Source organism: Clarias gariepinus, chromosome 17 (assembly GCF_024256425.1).
Source record: "Clarias gariepinus isolate MV-2021 ecotype Netherlands chromosome 17, CGAR_prim_01v2, whole genome shotgun sequence".
NCBI lineage: Eukaryota > Metazoa > Chordata > Actinopteri > Siluriformes > Clariidae > Clarias > Clarias gariepinus.
In genome coordinates, this window is record NC_071116.1 from 21,334,185 (window position 1) to 21,359,973 (window position 25,789).

General features: G+C 39.5%; 1 protein-coding gene across 2 annotated transcripts in view; it reads right to left on the minus strand.

The window, feature by feature from the left end:
- ror2 (receptor tyrosine kinase-like orphan receptor 2) overlaps positions 1–25,789 on the minus strand; it is a 72,766-nt gene that overhangs the window by 12,017 nt on the left and 34,960 nt on the right. For both annotated transcript variants that reach the window (XM_053516437.1, XM_053516436.1), the window contains exons 2-4: positions 13,592–13,672; positions 4,761–5,048; positions 3,213–3,243 (exon numbers count right to left, since the gene is read on the minus strand). In XM_053516437.1, coding sequence (XP_053372412.1) covers positions 3,213–3,243; positions 4,761–5,048; positions 13,592–13,672 — 400 coding nt within the window. The remainder of the gene's footprint in view (positions 1–3,212; positions 3,244–4,760; positions 5,049–13,591; positions 13,673–25,789) is intronic.

Consider the following 25,789-nt stretch of genomic DNA (forward strand, 5'->3'; position numbering starts at 1 on the left):
ACAAACAAGGCCTGTGCCAGGGAAAGAGATCATTCTGTAAACAGAGCCCAGGGTGAGCTGGGAATACTGTTTAGAACATCTCAAAGCTGGAGCTCTGATTGGAGGAAACGCTTAATTGGAAGAGAGCCTTTAAATCCCTCCTAAACATACCCGGTGATGACTGGGAGTCTCTCTAAAAAACACAAAGTGACAAAACACTGGACTTAATGGAGGATTCAGGACATGGTGGTGCTCCAGGGCCTCCTGCACACTCAGAGCATCGTCCCATATCACTGTATAACATCTGTTACACCACAAGATGGCAATAATTACCCCCAAAATAAGTTCTGTCCAAAAGCCTCACATTTTTAACTATAACATTATCAACCTAGAACGGGTATGTGACATGATATGGCTATCAACCTAAATTATAATGCAATATTCTTTTCTGCGATATATTTTTCTGTGCATTGCCATAATATGTATTTACTCTTAAGAATAATAATGTTAATGAATTATCACAGAAAAGTCTTTCACAATCTTATATGCAATATAATATAATCTTCATATGGCTCCAAAATATAGAAACACCTTCACTTAGATTTGTACTGCAAATTGGACTGGTGGAGGTGTAAGCTTGCTTTATAAGTAACATATCTCTATAATCAGCAAACAGACATACAAGGCTTTTAGGACACAGGCTCTCTGTGGGGCAGCAATGATTCCAAGGAAAGGCAATAGTTGGAGCAACAAGACAGACAAAAGCATTCCTGCACAGTGGAATTTACAACATGGTCCTAATCAGTCTGTGTGACTTGAGAGTAAGCACTGGACGTCCTCTAGCATCATGGAAATAACACTTATCTCCATCTCTCTCTCTTGCACTCTCTCTCGTTCTCTCTTTCTCTAACACACACACACACAGGCACATAGAGACACACACACACACAGGCACATAGAGACACACACACACACACACAGGCACATAGAGACTTTTCCCCTAATGTGGTTTGTGCCGTTAAGCCATTTCCTATTACAGGAGATCTTTATCAGAGCATATCTTTCTCTTCTTCTTCTTCGAAACATTTATCTATCCCGAGGAACCCCATTGAGTGCTGACACTCATTGGCAAGTCAGAAAAAGGGAAAGGCTTAACTGTGTGCCCAAATCACGCCCAAATACCCAACTGAGCCCCTCACAAACATGGCATACCAGCAGCAAACCTTTTACAGAGGTAGTACACTTACTTTTTATCTCTCTCTCTCTCTCTCTCTCTCCCTCTCTCTCTCTCTCTCTAACCTTGCTATTGGGATAGTGAGATAAGATCAAACACATTTTGCCCGTAAAGTGCATCTTTTACCTGCACATCAAGAAAAAGTATACTACATGCACTTTCCAAGGTAAAAGATTATTTACAAAAAGAAATGCAGCACTTTTATTCCTATGCACGTTTGAGTCAAATTAGTTATCAAAAAACGCCCCTTAAACCAAACTTTGTTCTCTAGCAGTTTTCACCGAATGTCCCTTCAGACATTATCCCCTTTATTTAAAAGTTGGAGAAGGATCAATTTGGCCCTCACCCTGTGCTTTCTTTCCTCGGGCCATGGTGACCACCAGCTCCCTGGTTCTCAAGGAAATTTCGCCAAATCTTGCTCTGAATGAGAAAGGCTCTTTGTTGCTTATGCAGCGCTGACTCCAGCCACAGTCCTTGTACACACACAGCATCCATGGAGAGCGCTCCAGGGCTAACACGTTTTAGTCTCACTCTCAGAGTGTTTTAGGGCCAAATCAAACAAGAAATGCAGTGCTGCGGCAAAGCTGGCAGAGGACAAGGAGAGACAGAGTATGGAATAATAGAGGAGGAAGATGAGGCGAGAAATCGGGAACAGTCAGACCTTTTCCACCGGCACAGACTGGTGCACGGGCATAATCGAGAAACAATTCGCTTACAGCACCAAAAAGAACCAGTGACGTCAGGGTTTAAAGCGCATGAAAACTCTAGCAAACTGACCACTATCGCCAACATTAATATAAGACATTGTGTGTGTGTGTGTGTGTGTGTGTGTTAGGGGGGTTTGTGTTTTGTTTTTTTTAAGTTGGGGCAAATTTTTTAAATAACTAACTAAAAGTAATTTAACCATTTGTTCGTATTATATGAAGATACTGTTATTATATCTGTTATGCAGTTTAAAATTCCCACATTACCGTCTAAGTTATGTCAACTGGCATTAAACACCTTAGGCACAGTTTCAACTGTAAAGAAGAGTCTTTTTTTAAACTATTTATTTTTTGGGTGGGTAGGTACACTGAACATTCCAACCGAACACACTACGCTGACTGTTTGATTGCTGGTTTCTTTTAATTTGTTTCTGTATCACTACATTAAACCCACTCAATCCAAGTGTCCGGTCAGTCAGTCTAATAAATTCAGCTATTAGAATTTAAAACGTATATAATAAAACTGTATGTACCCTGTGTTAATCGTTGTAAATAAACGAAAACCGATACACTCTCCGCCTATGACAAATGGACCCTGAGTGTGTCTGGACACGACTTTAACAATAATTGTGTTCTGGGTATGGACTCAGATAGCTTATTTCAGGATAACATACAATATGTTCTTTATGCATGGTAAAGCTTTTTAAAATTTCCACTTGTGTTATTCCTTTTATTTTTATAAAAATAATTTATTTGAAAAAAAAAAAAAAAAACAAGCCCAAATTAATGTAATGGTCATTTATCTTAGCACTAATAATAAAAAAAAAAACTAACATAAAAAAGAACAATAGTGATGTCATCACATCTGCTCAGTTATGAAGGTCTGCATAGATTCCCTCCTCATCTATTCTACTTATACCGAATGCACTTTAAGTTATAAGAAATGTTGAAAGCACTGCTCGTCTGAAGATTCCAGATGAGTTGTCGGACAGGATTCACACCCACATGACTAGCTGTCGCTGCCTGGAAGTGATGAATCAGTTTTTTATCATGCACTGACCCCAGCAAAGCGAATGCCTTTCTTTATCACTCTGGTAACGAGCGAGCTCTGTTTTATGACTAATTCACTGCAGGACTGTCTCTACTCAAATGGAAGAGAATATGATGAAGTCTACAGGGAATTGTTCTGAAAGAGTGATGTCAAATGTCAGGTAAACAAACCAGACATGAATTAAAGGAGACAAACAAATGCATACACACACACACACACACACACACACAAACAGAAGACTTACGCATCATCTGGACCCCTGGTTGGAGACTGGCCTAAAAAAAAAAAAAAAAGAGAGAGGATTAATTTAAGCTGTAAAGTGAGTAAAGCCAGGTTTGTATGGTTTCTGGGCCAATTTCGGCCGTCATAGACAAAAATGGCACAAACTGCATTCAAGTCGAGATCGTCAGTCTGAAACTGCATGATGTAGCGATGTAGTGAATGAGCAGAAGGCAGAATTACTGATCAAAAGGTCGTCAGTTCAAGTCCCAGCTCCAGCAGGTTGCCATTGTTGTTGTGCCCTTAAGCAAAACCCTAACCTTAGTATGCGAAGGAAGAATTTCTCTGTGCAGTAATGTATGTGACAAATAAAGGCTGAACTTAACCTAAAAGGCTTGAAAGGAAAAAGGTCACGTGGTCTGATGAGTCAGTTGGAGAGGTCTAGGCTCAGCAACATTATACGGCAATAAAATGAAATCAGCTGATGACCTGAAAGTCCAGGTTATCACATCTATTGAGTTTTTTTCCCCCTAAGGCACGAACACATTCCAGGACTTAAATTGTGAAAGACTGGTTCTGAAACTGTCCACCAAATCGTAAGCTGTAATCAAAGGTAAAGGCAACTGAACGAAATGTTAAGAGTGTTTTTTTGGGGCCTGACATTGTATATCTAAAAAAAAGAAGACAAAAAAAAGCTCTTTTACCACACTAGAACACATATCAAAGTGGCATGTAAGGTCACCTATCTAAACTTGCCAGGCTTTCATCATGAACACATAGTACCGCAACCCTGATCCTGACCATCACTCATGTGTGTACCAGATCTTTCATCTGCTTCCTCCCTTCCCTCATGTTCCTGCTCTGAAAACCACTTAATGTTTTCAAGAGACCTGATCTTGCATTTTAGTGGAGAGAAAAAGACTAAAAAATTCTTACACTAAGATGATTTTGCATGAAGAGTGGGGGCAGAAGACCACTCAAAAGCACTGTTAAAGCTGCCAGGAACATGGTGGGGAAAAAAAACAGCATTCGCTTCTAGTGGAGAGGACGGTATGCAAACACAATGGATATGTTTCCCTGTTAAAAGCCAAAACGTTGGAGAGTTGTTTAAGTGGAGTCCCAGTGGTGTGACACTGAAACTTATACCGGTGTCGTGCTATAAACGCGCTTGCTCCGATACCCAACACTCAGTTCATGCATACGGTTCTTAACAGAGCCGCTTTAGTTCAAGCTACGAACCAGGCTTTTCATATAATAACCTAAATTGAGCAGACGGCAAGGAAAACACTGCCCCTATGACGCTGACGTTCAGTTGGGGAGAATATGGTTATTATGATGGTTAATGGGCTACTCAGAAATGTGATGAAGTAAAAGGACATTATACATGCAAAGCAAAATCAGAAGGGGCTTTGTTTATGGAAAACTCACCACAGGCATGCTGTTGACAGTATCATCATTCATTGCAATGTTCTCCAATACAGTTTATGGATCCATTAAATTAGATACCTACCTTCAACGGCAATGAAAAACAACTCTATATTTAGTATTAAAAAATAACTTTATAAGCTCTTACCTAGGCGTACATACAGAACACCAGTGGCTGCGATCATCTTCAGGGAGTTGGAGGCTACGCATTGATAGTATCCAGTGTCAGTAGTGTCCAGATCCTGGATACGGAGCTTTGAACCAAACTCTGTCTTGCGGATTGAGATGCGGCCCTGCTCCTGCACCACTGGCGCGTCGTTCTTCAGCCATTTGATGGTGGGCCTTGGGTTACCTGCCACTTTGCAGTGTAGCGTAGCTGTCTGACCTTGCATGATTGTCATGTTGTTTGGAGGCTCAACAAATTCCAGAAAGTACCCTAGGGATAAAAGCAAAGGTTAGAATCAATGCGGCGGCGTGGGCGTGTAGTGGTTAGCACTGTCGCCTTGCACCTCCAGAGTCCGGGTTCGATTCCGGGCCAGGCTCGATTGGTGTTCTCAAATTGCCTGTAGTGTGTGAATAAATGTGTAAGTGTGTGTATGCGTGATCTGCAATGAATTGGCACTCTGCCCAGGGTGTACCGTGCCCTGGGATAGTCTCTGGGCCGCTCGCGACCCTGAATACAGGATGAATATGTTATAAACGACGAGTGAGATGAGTTGCATTTGCAAATCAATACTTGCATTTTAAAAATTAAATAATTCAGTCGGATCGGCACAGACAGTCCAAAAGATAACACATGGCCCAAACTACACGCTTCCTAGACTGCAACACATACTCCAGACAACACACACAAGTCAAACTATTATTCTCTGCCCAAACTACAACATATTTCCCCCAACCATAAGCCACCGCCCAGACAACACATTCTGTCTAAACTACAATATGCATCCCAAACTACAACCCACTGCCCAGACTAAAACACTGCCTGAAGAGCCCTGGCTACAACACACTGCCAAGACAATAACACTGGGCCCGAACTACCACATACATCCCAACCTGCAACAGAAATGATAATGCACTCACACAATGCTCTTGAAAAATTTACGACATATGTGTCTTAATGTGCACATCTGCATCTCTGTCCTTCACATGCCAGTAATGCAGACTTAGCAGTTACAGGCCAACGACCCTGCTTTTGAAGGTCTGATCTTTCACTAAGCGCAGAATTCCAGAGAGCGTGATTTGCCACATCTGGATTAAGTAACTGCAGTTTTTTTTTTTTTTTCAGCCCATGAAACAAACATACTGTTCTAAGCAGCTCCAGCTTGATAGCTGCAGGGTGAATGCGGAGCATCAGGAAAGGTTTTGTTGTTTTTGGCTGATCCGCAGCGGGAATTTTTTTTTTTCACCACAAGACACACTAATGTCATATTTATCATTGGAATACTCTGACAACTACAAACAACATGACAGTAAAATAGATATCCTACGAAAAACAATTACTTGCCAGGAACTTGCCAAATCGCCCTTAGTGCACTAGTGTGAAATATCACTGCGCTATTCACTTGCAAATCCGAATTGTCCGACCTATCCTAAACCAACAAAAGAAAGCAAGATGAGGGGGTGATGGTATTAAAGGTTTAGCATTGCAAACACAAAACGACCGGAATCTGTTTTTTACTCTTCACGTGTGACGGAGACTAACTGCGGTTTACCATGCAGAGGCTTGGAATCCAGCAGGTTTCAATTTAAACCAGCGAGAGTGAGCACAGGTCAGAGCCTCACACAGGAGTGAGAGATGACACATTAGTGCAGAGGTGACGTTAGAGTACGTGACTGGAGGAAGAGAAAGATGAAGAAGAAAAATATGTTCTTTTCTCTCATAAGTCTAGAACAGGAGAATCAGATTATGTTTATTCTTTGCTTTGGACAAATCCATGAGATACAGTATGCTAATAATACCAATTATCAAGATGGTACAAAACTCTCTAGCTTCCAAATCTTTCCAATGTCCAGACACAATCTCTGATTGGCTTATTAATGAATAAACGCATCTCTTATAAATATCACCACTTTAACAGTGTACGTTCGGGAGTCTGGTCACAGATTGTGTGCAATTATTTTTACCTACATTTAATTTAAAATACCTGATGCCAAACTAGAACGCACATCAAACTACAACACTAGTCGTCTAAAATAAACTAAACATACTGCACAACCCAGACTTTGCCACATTGCCTATACTATAACACATGGTGCCTAAACTAAAACACGCCGGACCTATACACAGCCTGAATTACAACACACTACAATACACCACATCCAAACTACAATGCATTGTCACACTGCACCCCACCAAATCTACAACGCACTACACCCCATCAAAACCACAATATACCTTGCCTAAACTACAACACAACACTCAAACATTTATACGTTGCCCCAGGATTATAACACATCACAAACTATACCAAATGTCTCAAATTCCAAACAAATTTCTCACTTTACAAAACATAGCTGGTTTCTTCTTTTTCCGCAAATCTAATAAATATGCAGTAAAACTAAATATGTGAGAAGGTTTAGATAAAAAGGAGATAAGAAGAAATGGATTTTGGAAGTGAGAAAAAAAGTAGGCAGGAAAAAAGGGAGGGCAGGTCTGGTCAGCTTCAGTGAGTGAAGGGTATGACCTCAGATCATGTGAGGAGCCAGACGAAGCTCAAATAAACACTTAGACGGGAGCACCAGACCTCCATCTTATCACCCAGACATTAGGACCGGGCTCTGCCAATCACTGCGTTCTCCCCAGCCCCCCCTGTCCTTCCCAAACCTAGCTGAGGTTATGTCTCTGTGGCCTAGTGTTGGCCTTACCCACAAGGCCAAGCGCAAGGCTAACAAGGGAAACATCCATATATGGAAGTCTTCTGCCCTACCACCAGCCTGCTTCGGTTAGCATATGCTTGGGTTATATTAAGGCCTGAAACACAACCAGACAATTCATAACCTTTGATTTCATTTAGTTCATTTACTTTCAATGCAAAACGTTACTCTACTGACAACAGAGAAGTTCAAACACGGCAAACGTAAATCCTTTAATGGGAATGTCTACACAAGCTACAGAAACCACTAGTCCTGACAAAACGAGTGTTGACAAAAAGCGCCTCCAGGTAATCCAGAGGATAAATTGAATCCGAAAAAAGAAAAAAAAAAAAAGGTAAAAGATAGAAAAGAGAGGGGGCCGTGGGATAGACAGTTTCAGTAGTACAACCTGTTCAAAATAGCACGTAGAACAAGAGAGGAAGCGTGATGGAGATAGAAAAAGAAAGCACGAGTGACACATTGTGCAACAGGCAGGTTTATACAGGTTGTTAGCAATCTTTCATTGGTGTGGTGGCAAATGACTTGCAAGTTATCTGTTCTGGGCACGCTCATTTAGAGCTCTGATGTGCCTGGCTGATATAGACGGCACTGATAACATGTGAAATACGGAAATCATACAGCATGTTGTAGTGGCTGAAGTGGTAAATCTACAGCCTTGTTCATGTCCGGGTAAATCCAGAAACCTGGACTACAAGAGATATATTACTCAAACTAAAGGACAGAGCAGTAAACATGCAGATGAGGGACATACATTTTGTATTTCCATTTTCTAAGAAATAATTTTTACTTTCCAGTAATATAAGGTAAATTGAAAACGTGTGCAGTTTAAGCAGGCAAAGGAAAGGGCAACTCAAAGTCAAGTTCCAAATGAGGAATAATTTGCTTTGATTTTTTTTCCCTCCCGTGGGGAACAGGTCTCTTGGATGATGCCCATCTGCTGATTGGAACAAGCACAAATAAAAAGCATATTTCTAAAGGGTGAGTAAGGACAAGCCATTTCCACCTAAACATGTCCAATTTCTCTTTGTAACACATATTGTACAATGCTAATAGTGATTTACACAATGCATACCTGTTGCTATATATGCATAAATTAAATTTCTTATGCTCTGGACAGTTCACAGCCTTACAAACGAGTGCACATGCTGTTTGCTCTCCTTGCAAACTGTCTGGAACAGGACAGGGACAAGCACTGACATGCCGCATTGCAGCTGGTGGATGGCACGATATGTACCCTTAAAAGGTGGCACAGCATTGATCTTCTCCTGCTGCAGGTACTGGCAGTCTGTTTTCAATGAGTGATGCAGTGCTTTCTAGTGGCTGATGTGCACTAATATGGTAAAATCAGATAGAACCCACTGGGACACAATAAGCCAGAGATGAAAAGATTTAGCACAAACAATAATTACGAGACATTTCCTTCTAAGAGGAATGGAAACTATGTAACTGAAAAACAATTACAACGGACATCAAAGGTCAAAACATATCATTTCTAGAACAATTTAATGTCTCTTTATCCATATGAGATGGATCATGTTTGAGACAGACAATAGTATTTAATTGAATTAGCTTTAAATAAATCAGTGGCTTAAATAACGGTATTTATGTAAAGTAGAGATTAAAGGTGGAGAAGCACTAGTTACTGAATAGATTTCATTTGGTTTATATTTTTTCCAAATCCAAAAGGATGTTGTACATTATCCATGGCATTAGATGGAAAAGATGAGAGACATTTCACCAGCCTGTAAGAACAACAAATTACAGTACAAAACCATTGTTCATATATTATTAATAATAATAATAATAATTTCCAAAAATAATAATTTAGAAATGCAAACTCTTCCAAAAATATGTTATATATGTTCAGAAATCAGTTTTAAAGTTGTAAGGTCAGGTATTCTTTAAATGCAGCTGTCTCCTAAAAACTGCTGCCCTTTAACGTTACTTATCAAATAAAGTAAAAATAATATCCAATACTTTGATTTTACTGCTTGTGGTGTACATATATCCTTTACAGATGTTGCGGATAAATATCAAATAGAATAGGTTTAAATATTAAACAGTGAAAAGGTTAAATATTTGTCAAAACTCAGAATATGATCTTTCATTGGGAGTAAACCGAGTTGGCAAAAACAACCTCAACGAGTGGTGAAAGATTTGGCATGCTGCCTCGAGCATTTTTAAGGAACCACTCTAACAGTGATACTGCAAATTTGTGTTGTACATGGATGGTGTGTTCGCCAAAGGCACCGCTTTACTTTTATGACCCATTTGAAGAATTCCACCACAGACAGATTTAACTTCACTTTCACCTCGGTTGCTCCAATGCAAATTACAGTCAACTGAATCAGTACAGGAATGCATGCGGATCGTGCAGCCAGGCCACCAGCTACACGAGAGGGTGCTTTAAATGGCTGTACGGCAGAGGCTCGAGGCAGCTTCAGACCTGACGCAATGGAAAATCTGCTAACAGTGCCCATCACCACAAAGGAGCACTCAACCATGATGTCACCACCATGTTTAATTAAAGTTTCCTAGCCCGCTGTTTGAAACTCGCTCTGTATATTTTGCTATCTCCTTTTGTTATTTTCACATTATGCTCTGTCAAATCCCCGTTTCCTTCTTCCCTATTTAAACCTATTCAGAGTACTCTCAGCTGTGTCCAGGCCAAAGGAGCTGGCAGGCTGGTCAGCACAAGTTTGCTTGCTTGTGGTTGGCCATGACTGAGGTGCTAAACAATGTAGGCAGTGCTGACAAGCCACTATAGCCCTCTCTGGCCCAACCACCACACCAGTTAAAGGGATTTTAACACTGACTTGCTTACTAAACTCTAAAATAAGACCTGTTGCTTTAAAGATCAGATAAAGGGTCTTTTAAAGAAACTACAAAAAAAATATCACATTTACAGGCTTCCATGTTGCAGAGCAGATAGGCAATCAAATGATGGCATTCTCTCTCTCTCTCTCTCTTTCTCTTAAGAATTAGGGCAACACTAGCTAATCATTGGTGTCTATGGGCTCCAGAACACACTGCCCTGTGATGCAGAATGAGCAGCATTAAAAAAAAAGATGCAGGAGCTTCATGTTTCTTGGAGGAAGCATGTGGCAACCTCTCTGCCTTTCTGCTTGGTAAACATCTTTGTAGATGGTCAAATTTGGAGACGTCTTCACCATGAGTCTACATATATAAATATAAATCCTACAAACATTCAACCACTCATTGTTTGAGATAAAGTGCTCACAACAATTTGAGGAAGGCACCCTGAATAATAGTCCGTAGACATACAGGTTAGAGTAATTGGCAATTACCAAATTACTCATAGTGTGTGAATGAGCATGTGGGTGTGTGTATGTGCATGTGCCCTGTGATGGATTGCCACACTGTCCAGGGTGAACCCCAACCTGTGCTCAGCCCCCATGACCCTGTATATAGAATAAAGTGGTATGGGCAATGAGTGAGTGAAAAATCTCAACCGTTCTGCAATCATGATCATCTTTTGATCAACACCAAAGTTTAATAATGTCTCCTGATGAATACAATGAATAATCCATATAAAGTCTACAAATATTTAGCCACTTCACTCCGCACTCCAGAAAAAACAACAAATTCTAATAAATAATATATAATAAAAATAAAATACATTACTAGCTTCTAAAAATCATAATGCCTAAAAACAGGTCCGATTAAAAAAAAAAAAAAAGGCCAGATTTAAATTCTTATCAAAATCCAAATTCTCTGGATGGAAACCAGAGCCATGCCAGGGTGTCAGGAACAAGCTCACTGATTCAAAATTTTTAAAAAGAAATAAATCAGAAAGACTTGACCCCTTGCTCTCTGAGGTAATGCCACCTCTTCCATCAGGCCAACACATCTCCATCTGTGTAAATGGCTGTCCAGAGCGTGTAATGAAAATGAACAGCAAGGCAAAAGCCTCAGAGAGATACATTTAACAAGTCCAACAGTCTGTCTGAGCATCAATAATACAGACTCAGACGCAATATAAAGTGATGACAGATGAGAACTTGCTCTGTAACACAACAAACTAGATTATTACACGCTTTCATAAGTAATCAGGATGATTTGAAATGCCTCACTGTTTTCTTTCTTAACCTCACTGCTTGGTGTGTGACTTTTTCCTTCCCTCTCGCTTTGGCAAGAGCGTGTAAAAAAATGCTAATCAAGTGAAATTTAAACACACTCCAGAGTATCAACTTTGCCTTCTAGGAGTAAAAATTAACAGCTCTAAACACCACTCAGATCTCAAACAGCCCTTAGCAAGGGTCAAACATCATGTTAATAGTTTTACATTTTGCTTCACGCTGCCATTTATTATAAAAGTATGCTTTTAAAACACATTCCTCGTCACTTTGTCCTGTTCTCATTTTCGAAAAAAACGTTGCTGATTATGTTAATTTCCAGACCCTCCGCTTCATGGCCAACACAAATATAGTAATTCGCCATGGTGCACCATTCTCTTTACTTCAGCTGCTCTTAAACAGGCCTGGCAGGACCAAGTGGTGCATTTTACTTTTCTCATGATTTATGTGGGTCGAAGACTTGAGTACAGGCGCGCGCCCCTGCACGACCACAAGAAGCCATATATCAAGATCCAAATCTTCACAAGGAGCCTTCCTTCACGGTCTGACATGCATGTGATGAACCAGACCATTGTAAATGCTCTTAAAGTCATTATTTCCTTCCAGAATGATGGCTGAGGGGCTGTTAGATGTCACTGCTGTTAAAGAGGGACAGACATAGTGTTTTGCCTCCAGGTCCATGACAGAGGTATGCACCGAAATAAGGGTGAAAAAAAAGGGTGGAAGAGTGACCCATCTGACCTAATGCTTATTTAAAGGTTAATGACTTCCGCGACTCGTAATCATGAAGAACTAGCCGAGCGTGTCATGAGCCGGAACTTTAAACAAGAGGATTGGTAGTGTTTGAGAATCAGGGGCTGCAAATGTCAGTGTGATCTTAAAAAGAGAGAGAACAGAGAGCAGGAAGTACATAGGACAAAAAGCATCAGCAAAGCTAATAAATTAGGCCGAGAATTTTCCGCAAGATTTTTTTTTTCCCCTCTGACCGCAAAATTAGGCTGAAAATCCATCAACGTCTTTATATTGACTCATTAATACAATTTTTATTAATTGAATTGATTTACTTGATTAAACAAAAACAAAGCTCGATATCACTTTCATATTTTTTTCATATTAACTTTTGGAAGTTACTTTTGAAATGTATGTTAGCAGCTAAGGATAAATGCCCTGTGTACTAGTAAGTTAGCAGCTAAGGATAAATGCCCTGTGTGCTAGTATGCTAGCAGCTATGGATAAATGCCCTGTGTGCTAGTATGCTAGCACCTAAGGATAAATGCCCTGTGTGTTAGTATGCTAGCAGCTAAGGATAAATGCCCTGTGTACTAGTAAGTTAGCAGCTAAGGATAAATGCCCTGAGTGGTAATATGCTAGCAGCTAAGGATAAATGCCCTGTGTACTAGTAAGTTAGCAGCTAAGGATAAATGCCCTGAGTGGTAATATGCTAGCACCAAAGGATAAATGCCCTGTGTGCTAGTATGCTAGCAGCTATGGATAAATGCCCTGTGTGCTAGTATGCTAGCAGCTAAGGATAAATGCCCTGTGTGCTAGTATGCTAGCAGCTAAGGATAAATGCCCTGTGTGTTGGTATGCTAGCAGCTAAGGATAAATGCCCTGTGTGCTAGTATGCTAGCAGCTAAGGATAAATGCCCTGTGTGTTAGTATGCTAGCAGCTAAGGATAAATGCCCTGTGTGCTAGTATGCTAGCAGCTAAGGATAAATGTCCTGTGTATAACTAATTTAAAGCTAAAAATGGACCAAGACTGAGAAAACACCAAAAGGTCTTGGTACTCTTTATCCATAATACCTGAGGTGCTGACCGCAGAACCCCAAGTAAACTGCTAAAATCTAACGTAGATAAAAACAAACACGTCAGACAATTAGCCTGCTGATGGTAAACAGATGGGTTCAAAAGCCAGCATGTATTTGAAGATCACATGACCTAAACAGCCCATGCTTTTAAATGTCATGGGGTTGTGTAGAGGAGTTCAGAGTTGAATTGGTGTACCTTCAGCTGTTGGCAGACCTCCACTCTGGGCTTCGGCCAAAGGCTCGATCTCTCCAGACTCTGAAAGGTTCACGTTGGTGGCTGCAGAAAACAGAGAGAAAGAAAGAGTTAGTGGATTCTCACTGACATGATCTTGGATTGTGTGTTTGCAAATTATTGGAAAGTGTTGAAAGATTTCATGATTAAAAATCTCTTCATGTTCGCATAATCTGAAACTAATGCTCAAATTTTTTTTGGGCAGAAGGTTTGATAAGATAGAAAGACAATTCCTGCCTTTTCCCCTTCGATTTCACCTTTGCAACAGCAGACAGACATGAACAATCATTCAGCATGAAATAGCACAAGTTATCTATTTCAGCACTTAAGAACAGAAATCCCAGCACAGGCTGCGCCAACATTATTTCTACAAGCTGCTGACATAAATTTAAGTACTAGACACGCCAGAAAGATTCAGTAACCTGGAGTAAATATTCAGCCACAGGACAGAATCAACTTGGACTGAAGAGGCGTGGAACTCACAAAAAAAGGAGAATTCCATGGGGAACCCTGAACATGCCTTACATGGGTACATGGTTATATACTATATATATACACATTTAATACAGATGGTAAGCAACAAAATATCCAATCACTAGCACTGATGAGATTGAACATTGCCAAAGGTTGGGATTAGTAACGGATGAGTTCATCCCTGCAACGATGCCCAACGGGATGCTCAATTAATCACAAATCACAGGATGAGATTAGAGCAGCTCTGATGTCATGTGAAACACCCATAATTATAAAACAGCAACAAAAGATAAAAGCACTGATGGCGCTGACAAGCCAAATAGCAATGAGATTTCCCCTCCTAAAAACAGCAAGCACTTGAAAATGACTAAGCACTGAGAAAGACCACATCTACTTTCACAGCATTTGGCAGATGCTCTTATCCAGAGCGTCTTACATTTTTATCTCTTTATACATCTGGGCAGTTGAGGGTTAAGGGCCTTGCTCAAGGGCCCAACAGTGACAACTTGGTGGTGTTGGTGTTTAAACCCGTGACCACTATGAACCATAGTCCAACACCTTAACCACTGCCCCATATCAAACATCTAACACATGAATAGTACCTGATCTGAGGTTTCAGAAGATTTTTCTGCTTGTTTAACTGAAGAATGTCTTCCTCATGGAAATAAATAATCTGCAAGGACCATTATGTTTGTACAAGACAGCGAGTTATTTTGTGCCGAGGGGTTAAAAGTCCTAATAATATGTTATTACTGAAAACACTCAAACTGAAACATATCCTCCTGACTTTCTTGTTCCCTCTTGTCTGATACAGCGAGACATTAAAAAGGGTCAACACTCAGAGGGCAAGATTTACACAAGTGTTATTCTTCGTTCTATTAATCTTTATGACAGCCTTGGATATGATGGCTTTGAGTTGGAAATCACATTTGGGGTGCTGTCAGTAGCCTGTCCACGATGAAATCGCACACATAATTAAATAATACTCTAGTAAGATGGAGTGTTCAAGAATGCACTGCTGCTCTGACTATTAGCATTAATGATCAAAGGATAATGAAGTCTAATCAGGAGTGCTTCGTCTAATTCAGGATCCACTGGTTGTGCAACAGGCCCTCGACACGATGATAAATGATAATTTACTGGCATATGCTGTTTTCAAGAACAATGCATCTGTGAACAAAGTTACATTTAATGTGTCTTTGATAGATGAATGGGGATCACATTTTTAAACTTTAGAGTCATTGATATTTAGTACTGTGCAAAAGTCTCAAGCCACCCCTCATTTCACACTACCACATGTTGTAATTTCACTGTACAATCCCAGCGTGTAACAGCTTTAGTCTACATATATATTTTTTACATTGATCATAAACCTAGCGATAACCCATATTTGCAAATCTATTATGAAAGTGACATTTTCTGTTCATATACAATACTGTGGAACAGCCTCAAGATATCCTTTATATTTTGTTTTAAAAGTGTTAGACTTTCCATTATTTTTAATGAAGTATTGGAGAATAGTTCTTCAGGCCTTCTGAAGAATATTTTTGCCTCTCATTTTTTTGGCAAGTTTAGGCTCTCAAATTTTCAGTCCAGTGCCTGTACCTGACCAGTTTCAGAAAAATGTTTTTTTTGTTTGTTAAGCCACACAGTATCCTATGACTCATGCATGCATTAAAAAAAAAAAAAACATAAAACAGTAAGAAACGGATGCAAACGATGATAGATGATCAAGCCGGTGATTAATATATTGGTGATGCTGAATGATAAGTGGTTGGAGAGGGGAAATGAGGTTGCTGCTGAGGTTACATTAACATTAATTTCATTCATTTTTAAATTGCATCTTTAAGCACCCATCTCTTTAATTTAATCTACATAATTTAATTTAATTTAAGTTAATATGAAAGTAATGAAGGGTGGTTTAAGAGTGTTGCACAGAACTGTATATTATCCTGGACAGTTCATTTGCCTTAAAAGCATAAGGTGTAACCTAAAAATCAACACAGAGTATACTCCTACATTAAAAATAAGTAATATGTGTAACCTGGTTGCTGACTAAGTGCTCTTATTTTTAAAACCTTTATCTTTTAACTGGAAATTTGGACACACTGTACCTTTAAAGAAAAAATTATATACAGTTGGCTTGTCATTTTCTGTTTTTTAGGAATATTTAAAAGGTGCAACCGGTAAAAGACACGCAGTAAATGTCCATTATGTATAGACTCTAGGTTTATGGAAACGTACAGTTTACCCTTTTTTATTAATCATGTACAAGTTTATCAGTGTGGAAATCAGACCTGGTCCAACATATAAATACTCATCCGTCATAAAGCATGAATAGTATGCTGAAAACCAAGGCAGATTTTATAAGACCATTAGGGTAACTGACAAAACAGGACCTTTTACAGCTTGTGATTAACTAAGGGCGATCTCTTGTTAATATAATCCAACTACAAGCAGTTAGGAATGTTATTGCTGGATAGGAAATCAAGGCCATCAGGCTGTTTGAGCTGAACCATTCCAAATATTTGCATCTGTAAGAGGATGCAACGTATTCACACGTCATAAGATAAGTAACAACTTTACAAAAAGCCACTGGAAGCCAAATATGAGCAGTCCCACAATGTTTAGGTCACACCATGGGGGGAAAAGTGTGATCTCAAACCAAGAAACATGAAATGACATTTCGGCATATCTAAAACTAAACAAGAAAGAGATATAACAACACTTAATTTACCACATCTGGAATGTGAACAAGCTTCTAACCTCTGAACATGTAGGAAAAAAAATTCAGCTCCCTCAAGAAATTAAAAAGAAGAGAATGTGCAGGCTAACCTTGGCACGGAGCTCTGCCGTGTCCTGAGGGAGTGAGCTAAGATGAATGAGTAACTCTGTTTTTTGGCTGGGAACCAAGGCGATTTAAGCTCACACGGGTTGACAAATGAAGACAGAGCTGTTAATTGTTTGAGCGGTAACATCAGCTCCACCGCTCGCTGTCAGCTTGTTCAAAATCAGCTCTTCCATCATAAGTGTTTAAAAGTATGAGAAACTGCTTCTTCAAACGTGGCTCTGAGAGTAAATCATTAAAAAGAAAAAAAAAACAGTTGTCTCTCTCACACTGCTTTGCAAAATACAGATTATTAACTGTAACTTGAAGTTGTAACATTACAACAAGTATGTGGAAATGAACTATTTTCTTTCTATTGTGGTGATAAGCCTGCTTCTCAACACACAGCTTGCAGATTTTTTTGTTAAATAAAATTTCACATCTTAGGCCAGACATGAATCTCTAGAGCATTATATACATTTTGGCATTAAACATCGCCAAGAACAGTCTGCTTTTAAGAAAAATCCATCTGACTGAAAATCCAGGAAACTAGCCATGGTTTTTCTGTAATGCACCGACATGCACGTGACAATATCTTGTTTACTTGCTACTTATGGCTGGGAAAAAACCACTGGGGTATCTTTTAGTACTGGATACCTTAGACATACTGTATTCTATTTCTTGCTCTACGAGATTAGTGTCGGCACATGTAATTTTGTCTATAAAAGTACTTTAATTTTTTTCTCTAAATCCAGGTAATAACTTTAAGAAAACTCTAAAAAAGGTCTTACACATTACTTGCCAAAGTAATGTGCATTTTTCCTCGTACTAATCATTCCTGCTGCCTATTAAATTAAACCTATTTTAAAGCAAATGCCTATAATGAACAATAACAGCAAAGCCGAATTTCACAGTTTCCCTCCACCTCTATAAAAGCAGACCTGAGCTTGGGCTGCCTATATCACAGAAAGGAGGGTGGACAAAAAAACAAAAAACAAAAGGGCCAGTGTGGAAACCTCGGTCAAGAGGCTGATCTGATTATTTTGGCTCAGCATGTCTGCTAGTGCTTGGGGGCCCTGAATCGTCGCCTTTCACGGCCCATTCTCCCTTTTCAGTACACACTGCTCCTGGCAATCGTTGGCCAGCAGGCCGCTCTAGATCGCTCATAAAGAGGTGACGGCAAACAGCACAGAGGCTGAGCAGCACCCCACCCCTTTCTCGAACTCCCTTTTGGGAACGTCCAGGCTCCAGGATGAAGAAAGAGAAGGAAGGAGTGCACTCTTGGCCTGGTTGAAAATGCAGGAGCTTGTTAACACTCTATTTTGCTCTCCAGAGGGTCGTTCTGTCAGGAGATGAGTGCCAGAGTCATGAAATAAAATGAAGGAAACGTGAAATGAAGGGCAGTCACTTTAGAGTTGCTGGCTGTTTTCAGAAAGAAGTGCATAAAATTAATAACTTGTACAGCAGAGTGGTAGCTTCCTGTTGAGTATATTTCCAAACCTTTCGACTTTTCTGTTTTCTAAAGATGGATTAACCCCGAGTTCGTTTTGCAAAATTTGCCAAGAACAATTCTCTTTGCCAAACACCAAAGAGAGACGGAACATGCACTAGTATGGATGACCTGAAGTCAGAAGGAAACTCAAATAAAAGCACGTTTGGAAAATAAAAGGAACCCTCCGAGGTGTAGTATACCTGTAGATGCTCTTAGCCCAGAGTGACATTTGTGAAAAACAGCTCCTGGAGGTGCCTGATATCCGTTGGCCCACATATCCTACGACCTGGAAGAGGAGCGCTAGGAAGTATCTGAAAACCAAAGTCTATCACCTTTCAGGTTTGTAAGACGGGCCAAAAAGAAAAAAGAAACCAGTCAATGAGTCTCTCATGACTCCGTCATTGAAATCGACTCAGGTCTTAAAGCGCAGCCTTGAGGTCTTGTTCTATGTTAGGGAGGATGCTGGGTTTCGATGGCTGTGAGCCAGTTTCACGGTAGTACATCAAGTAGTGCGTTAGTGGTGCATTGCAATTATCGCCATTCCATTCCAAGCCATTATTCTTTTTTCTGGTAAATACTGCAGAAAAGAGGGGGAAAAAAATCAGATGACCACATCCTCTGTGGCCTTCTAGAGCCTGGCACCAAACTAGCCTACTAATTGTAAATGGCCTTTCACCACGAGTGCAATGTCATGCTGAACTCCTCACCTCTCGTTTTTTATTTCCTACGGTTTGAATTACACACTTAATTTGCCACCATATAAGAACCTTGTAATGACTTAGGTGATGTAATTTCATGCCAGCTTTTAAAATCTGTTATTCTTGTGACACTCCGTTGGCATAATACAAGCGAGCATCCCCAAGAGACAGAAACAACAAGGCTCAAGTGCATGGTTGTAGTTTTTGGCTGGATTAAAAAAAGCAGTATCGCTACAAAACCTCTATTGTTTCAACCAGTAAGGCTCAAAGAAGTTTTCATCACTGTGTAATAACTATAGTATAACCATATCCTGTAGAAAAAGCCAAAATTTTAACCTGAGCTGCAAACGTTTGCTAACGGCTGATCAAGCAAAACGCTATGTCAGATGGCAAAAAGTAAACACCTGGCAAAAGCATGCTCACTTACAAGGGCTCTTCATTACTCATTAATGCATGCAGGTGTGGAATCACAGCAAACATCACGGTACAGCAATTATCCTCTACATCAAGGGGGGAACATCAAAAATCCAAACAAACCAACAACCCTGCAGTGGGAAACCAAACTCTTTAGCATTCACGATTCTTTGATGAGCAATGAGGATATCTCAGTAGAAAGCATTCAGAAGAACATGATCTGCTGCAAAAAAGTGTACCAAGGCCAATAGAAATAAAAGAAAAGTAAATCTGTAGGCTGCTTTTCCATACGGGATGAATCATGCGGACCGTGCAGGGCATGAAGTTGGAAGTCAAATTAGCTGAATTAGCTTCTCTAGGAAAGGTCATGGGAGCAATAATGGTATTCCCAGACCTGAGCACTCTAGGTTTACACTTTTTTTGGGACATCGATCAGTGGCATAAACTTACTTTCATACTTGGGTTCTTCCTAGCCGTGCTAAACCATTCATGCAAGTAAAATGAAATAACAAATTTAGCTAGCTATTTATCAAACTACCCGCGCAGTATATGGGAGCTAGGGTTTCATAGACATAATCATGGATTGAATGTTTTATATTTTTGCTTTTCACGTTACTACTGCCAGACCAATGTCTTCTCTATAAAATTTCTGCAAAGTCTTACCTAATAGTTCTGTAGCCTAGGCTTTTTTTTTGTTTTGTTTTGTTTAAGTTTTGTGATGAGCTCGGGTTTTTGCCAGGTATTGGAAATATACCTCAGAACGGACAATAATTTAGTGTTTCAGAAATGTGTTTGTATAGGTTTTGGTGCCCTTTCAGTTCTCAAACTGTACGGAAGTGATCATGTTAAAACCCTGTAAATCAGGGCTTTTGCCAACAATGAACTAAAACCTAAGATTTTAAATATCTGAAGCAAAATTAAAAGGTTTTTAACCATTCTACCAAGGATACATTCAATGCTATTGGAATGGCTCATTTTGGTAACAGCGAGGTTCAAACCTGATGTCATTTACACAGTGACGTCTGTATTGCATGTGTAACCAGAAAACCCCTTAGAGAGGCAGTGACGGGGCAGAGTAGTAGTTGAACTCTTGTCACTGAAGGAGGTCTGGACGTGTACAGCATGTAACATCAAGGCCAACTTGCTAAAAATACAGCAAGAAAGACACACATAGAGGAGACGGATGGAGACTTAAGGAGAATAAGCGCGAGTGAACTAAAAAGAGATGGCCTGATTCTAGTAAAGCTGTGTGTGTGTGTGTGTGTGTGTGTGTGTGTGTGTGTTTTATAACCAGAATGTAATTACATGGCAGCACACTAGCTCTGGTCCTCAGATCCTCTGCACAAATGATGGGATAATAACAGCTCTTCAAGCTCTCTCCACAGACATAAACTGCACTCCGTACAACTCGCCAAACTCTGTGTTTATCGACAGGAATTCTGGTAGTCATAACAAGGCCGCTAAATATAAAAGTTAACAAAATGGTGGCTGCAGTGCAATATCAGGTACATGTGTGCTGCCATCCCCCTTACACCTTTTACCAGTATACCGTATACTGTAATTAGGCTGGCTGCATGTTGTGCCAGGAAAGCTATACATTCAACCACATGCTGCTCAGGCTCATGGCATAAATCATATCAAATACCAGTCGTTAAGCACCAGGAGAAACAGAGACCAGTAATTCCCAACCCAAAGAATTATTGGGGTTGCATGGTCCTGAACAAATTATGTCAAAAGTACTGAATGTAAGTCAACTGCACACACGCACGTTCGTGTCATTTCTGAAAAGATTTCAGCAATTAAACCTTCTTCGATGACTTATTGGTCTCCATCAACAAAATCCACCAATACCATTCATTTTAACGAGACAATTAATCGCAGAATGCAGAAAATTAACTTTGTCTCTACTAATAACGTGCGTTCACGAAACATATGCTTGCGTGTCCTTTTATCACCCTGTGACTCTCACTGGAAAAAGGCCAACTGATAATTCTTCAATCTTCAACAGTCCAGCTTCTAAGAGCCTGTGTCCACTGGAGCCCTAGGTTCCTGCAATGTGGGCTTCTGCTGTTGTCTCTTATCTGCCTAAGGGTTCAATGTGTTGTGCATTCTCTTCTTTTCTGCTCACCGAAGTTGTAAAGAGCGGTAAAGTTAGCACAGGATTCTTGACAGCTCAAACCGGTTTATCCATTCTCCTCTGACAGCTTGTATTAACAAGGCATTTCCTCCCACAAAACTGCCATTCACTGAATGTTTCTCTAAAGCATGTTGTGCATGAAAATCCCTGGAGATTATCAGTTTCTGAAACACTCTAACCAGCCCATCTGGCACCAACAAATCATTATAATCCTATTTTTTTTCTTTATTCTGATTTCTGTAGTATCCCAGAGATATATCCTGATTCAGCTTGCAATACAAGCAATTGCTAACAATTTAAGCATCATAGCGTGCCCGTGTTCAGCAAACGAGATTACCTAAGGATAACTTGGATACACTTATAGCAACAGGTATCTATGGTTGAGTCACACATAGTTGGAACGGATCCCAGCTTGAATTTTATTGTGTAAAAAGAAATCAGCTTTGAATTGTCTCTTGTTGAGAAAGCAGTCCTATGTAAAATGTTTCCCACACCAGACTGTGTTTACATTACCAGCCTGAATTGACTTAAATCCGTGTCACTTTCGTGCGTTGTACTAGATCAGCTATATATCCAAAATGTGGTCATGCGACTTGAATAAGAACGGTCCAAACTGAATTCATGCATCAACGCCGACAAAAGCTGCTAAAACGGCTAAAACAAGGCGTCTGGCTTTCTTCCTTCATCTGGACTTCAACAAATACAACCGACTAACTGCGTGACATCCTCCAGGGCAAAACCCCAAGCATATATTTTGCTAAAATAGCATACTTTGTTTGAAATGAATGAGTGGTCACACAATATAATGTTTTAACCAAAAATGTGCGAGCCGAGACGTATCGGTGTGTGCATGCGTGACGTTTCCGAGAATCATCATTAGAGTCAGATAATGTGAACAGACATGACGTGCAAATCCAATCTGACCAAAAAACTGGAATTGATCATTGTGGTTTGTAATGTGAACATAGTCTAACTCGCTCAATGCTTTAAATCAAAACACATATCTGTGCTGCCTCTTTTGGGTCTGTTTTGGAAAAATAAAATGGGGACTTCTGGGCAGAGCTGAGCCCAGAGCCGGAAGAGTCCCTTACCATCTTTTATCCCCTCTTTGTATATGTCATGAAGAACAGACAAATTTAAAGAACATGGATCCAAAACGCATCCAAAGTAATGCATTTTCCCATGGCTTTTGTATAATTATGCCAACTAGACCTTCCAAAAATGTAAGTATTGTAAGGGCCCCCTTTAAACATGGTGCATACATTTAAAATGTGCATACAGCCTGATTTACAATGTAAGTTTTTGAAACAGTTTTCAAAAAAGTAAATATTATTTTAATGATATGCGCAGGTGGTTACTTGGATAGCAAATGCTTCTTTTTTTCCCCACAACGCCAGTATAAACAGTTTTACAGCTATTTGCTTGGATTATAGTTATTATCATTACTCAAGCATTGAAGCTTTATGTTTGACTCCAACATCTTGTCAAAAAATATGTTCAAGCATCAAGTCTTATTATGGGGACGATAAGCTTAAAATCTATCATAAAAAGAAAACATTTTCCCGACGATCCGCTTGATATGTATTTACAATTATCACAATTTCATTTTCCAGAGTTTCAATGAGTGAGGGGAATATGAGAACATGCCAGAGATTACTGTTGTGCCATGTCACCGTTATCTGCGAGGCAGAAAAGCACACGATCAGACTCTATTGCCAATGGACCTGGATCCGGAGTTATTTAAGAAGTAGATTTAAAATCCTCTTAAAAGCAACATCACTTTATTTGGAAAGTTCTTCCATTTAACTTTGTTGATTTATATATACACTGTATATAATAATACATCTAATAATACAGAACAAATAATACATCTCATTTAAATTCTTTTTTATAAAATTAACATTTGAAGAATTAAATTTAGTCACTATTTTAAGGTTATTTGCTCATGTAGATAGAATGAAGAATGATGTTTGAAATCATCTATCGCATGTGTCTGTGATTTTCCATACCACCCATAATGTTTTTACAGAGATTGACATGTACATCTATAATAGCTGTCATAGGAATGATACAGTGGATTGGATGGCTCTGGTCATTTAAGTCTCTACATCTTCTTCTGCCCATATAAGGTGACGTTCTAAGACTGTAAAGAAAAAAAAAATGAAAAACTACCCCCACCCTACAACCAAAGACCGTTTACACGGAAAGGCAGCTTAGACCTCCAACAGTCAGTGCTGTTCTATAATATACTTTACTATACCACACTATACAGCCAGCATATGTGGCCACCTGACCATCACACGAATACGGAGGTCTTTCCAAAATTCTTGCCACAAGGTTGGAAGCACATTATATGGATAATGTTTGTGTGTTGTATAACATATACAATTCCCCTCAATATTTCAGCACGACAATGTCCCTCCTGAACAAATAGTGACCAGATTAAATTAGGTCTCTGTATAGTAAATTAATATACAAATACACATATTGTATAATTCACCATAAGTGGCTTTTTAATGAGAAATATCTTTCTGCAATTTTTTTCTAAAATTGAACTCTCCTATCCAAACCGTAAAATTAAACAGGTTATTAATAATAAAAAATTAAACTTCCTTTTTTGTTCGTAGAAGGAAATCCAATAGGATATAACATCTCCGATTCCATACATTTCCATAACCAAGCAAAAGGTTTCAGTCCTTTAATTCATATCTGCAGGAATGCATGTTTCACTGTCAAGGTCACCGGTTCACGGGTGAGGCATTATAACTAACCATTTCATGCAGTTTTGGCCCAACGTGAAGCAAAAGTCAAAGTGAGAGGCCAAAGTAACACATGCAAGTTATTCTTGGCTTTAGACTTAGACGGACCTACTGGAGATGTGAATGGGTCATTAGAGATTGACAATGCTGTTATTTTTTGGTAGCGGTTTATGAGGTGTGACATCTCATGTGCCTTTTGCCTAACTAAACTTTTCACTAGTGTGTGAAATGCTCATGTGTGTGAATACTGGTGAAAAGGGGTTAATCAGATTGCTCACGGGGGGTTAAAAGTGAACGCGATTCTGAAGAGCCAGAAACAAGAAACCCGCTCCTTCATTCTTTTCCCCCCACTTTGCAAATGTCGGATAAATAAACATGACATGAAGAGACCTCAGGCAGTTGCTCAGAATGGAAATGTGTCTACGTGCATTGCAGATTAATGCCCTCCGTGAATTCTATCCAGCTCTGGTGGTGTTTGCATGAGTTGTGATTTAAGTAAGAATATTTAATAAGATTATGCATGCATTTAGGCAATAAAAAAACAATTAATTAAAAAGAACATTAAGTATTTATAATAAAAAATAAGTTGACAGGTTATTCATAACAAAATCAATAATGAACTTGTAGTTTTTGTCAAATAATTGCGATGTCAAAAATTGAAAAAGGAAGAAATATCTTTTAAATGACCTCATTAGGAGGAACGGACTGTCAGAATAAAAAGAATTCCAGAAAGTGGCCCACACATTTAGAAGAAATGAGTATATACAGTAAGGTTAATGATGGACAAAACAAATATTCTATAGTTCATTATGCATGAATCAACTTACTAAAGCTCTTAGTCTCCATACAGCCATTCGAGCAAAGTCTGCAATCTGCATTAGTCCCATCTGGGCCCTTCATCCAACCACTTTCATAGCGCATTATGGAACACTTACAGTCAAAGACTATGATGACTGAAAAGCCAACTTTCAGGAGAGATGTTTTTTGTTTTGAGCCTTTTCCAGCTGAGCCCAATTTAAAGAAGCTGTAATGACTGATAAGGTTGTTTTCTATGCCGTAGTGATGTCCTCCCATCATTTGAGCCAACATCAACCGTGATTTTTTCTTTACACAGTTTGACCACTTGTACTCTAACACTCTATGCAAAGCAGGCGGTTACTTTTTCCTTACACAGTAACACAAAGCTTTACTTAAAAGATACTGATCTCAATGACGTAGAAAGGTTCGCTGTAATTCATGGTCTAGCATTTTATCATGAGCCATGACTATTTTATTTTCCATCCATTTTTTAGCCCTTGGCAGGTCTTTGAAACCCGATGGCCATTTCCTTTTTCAGCCGAGACAAACTACAGGACATGGAG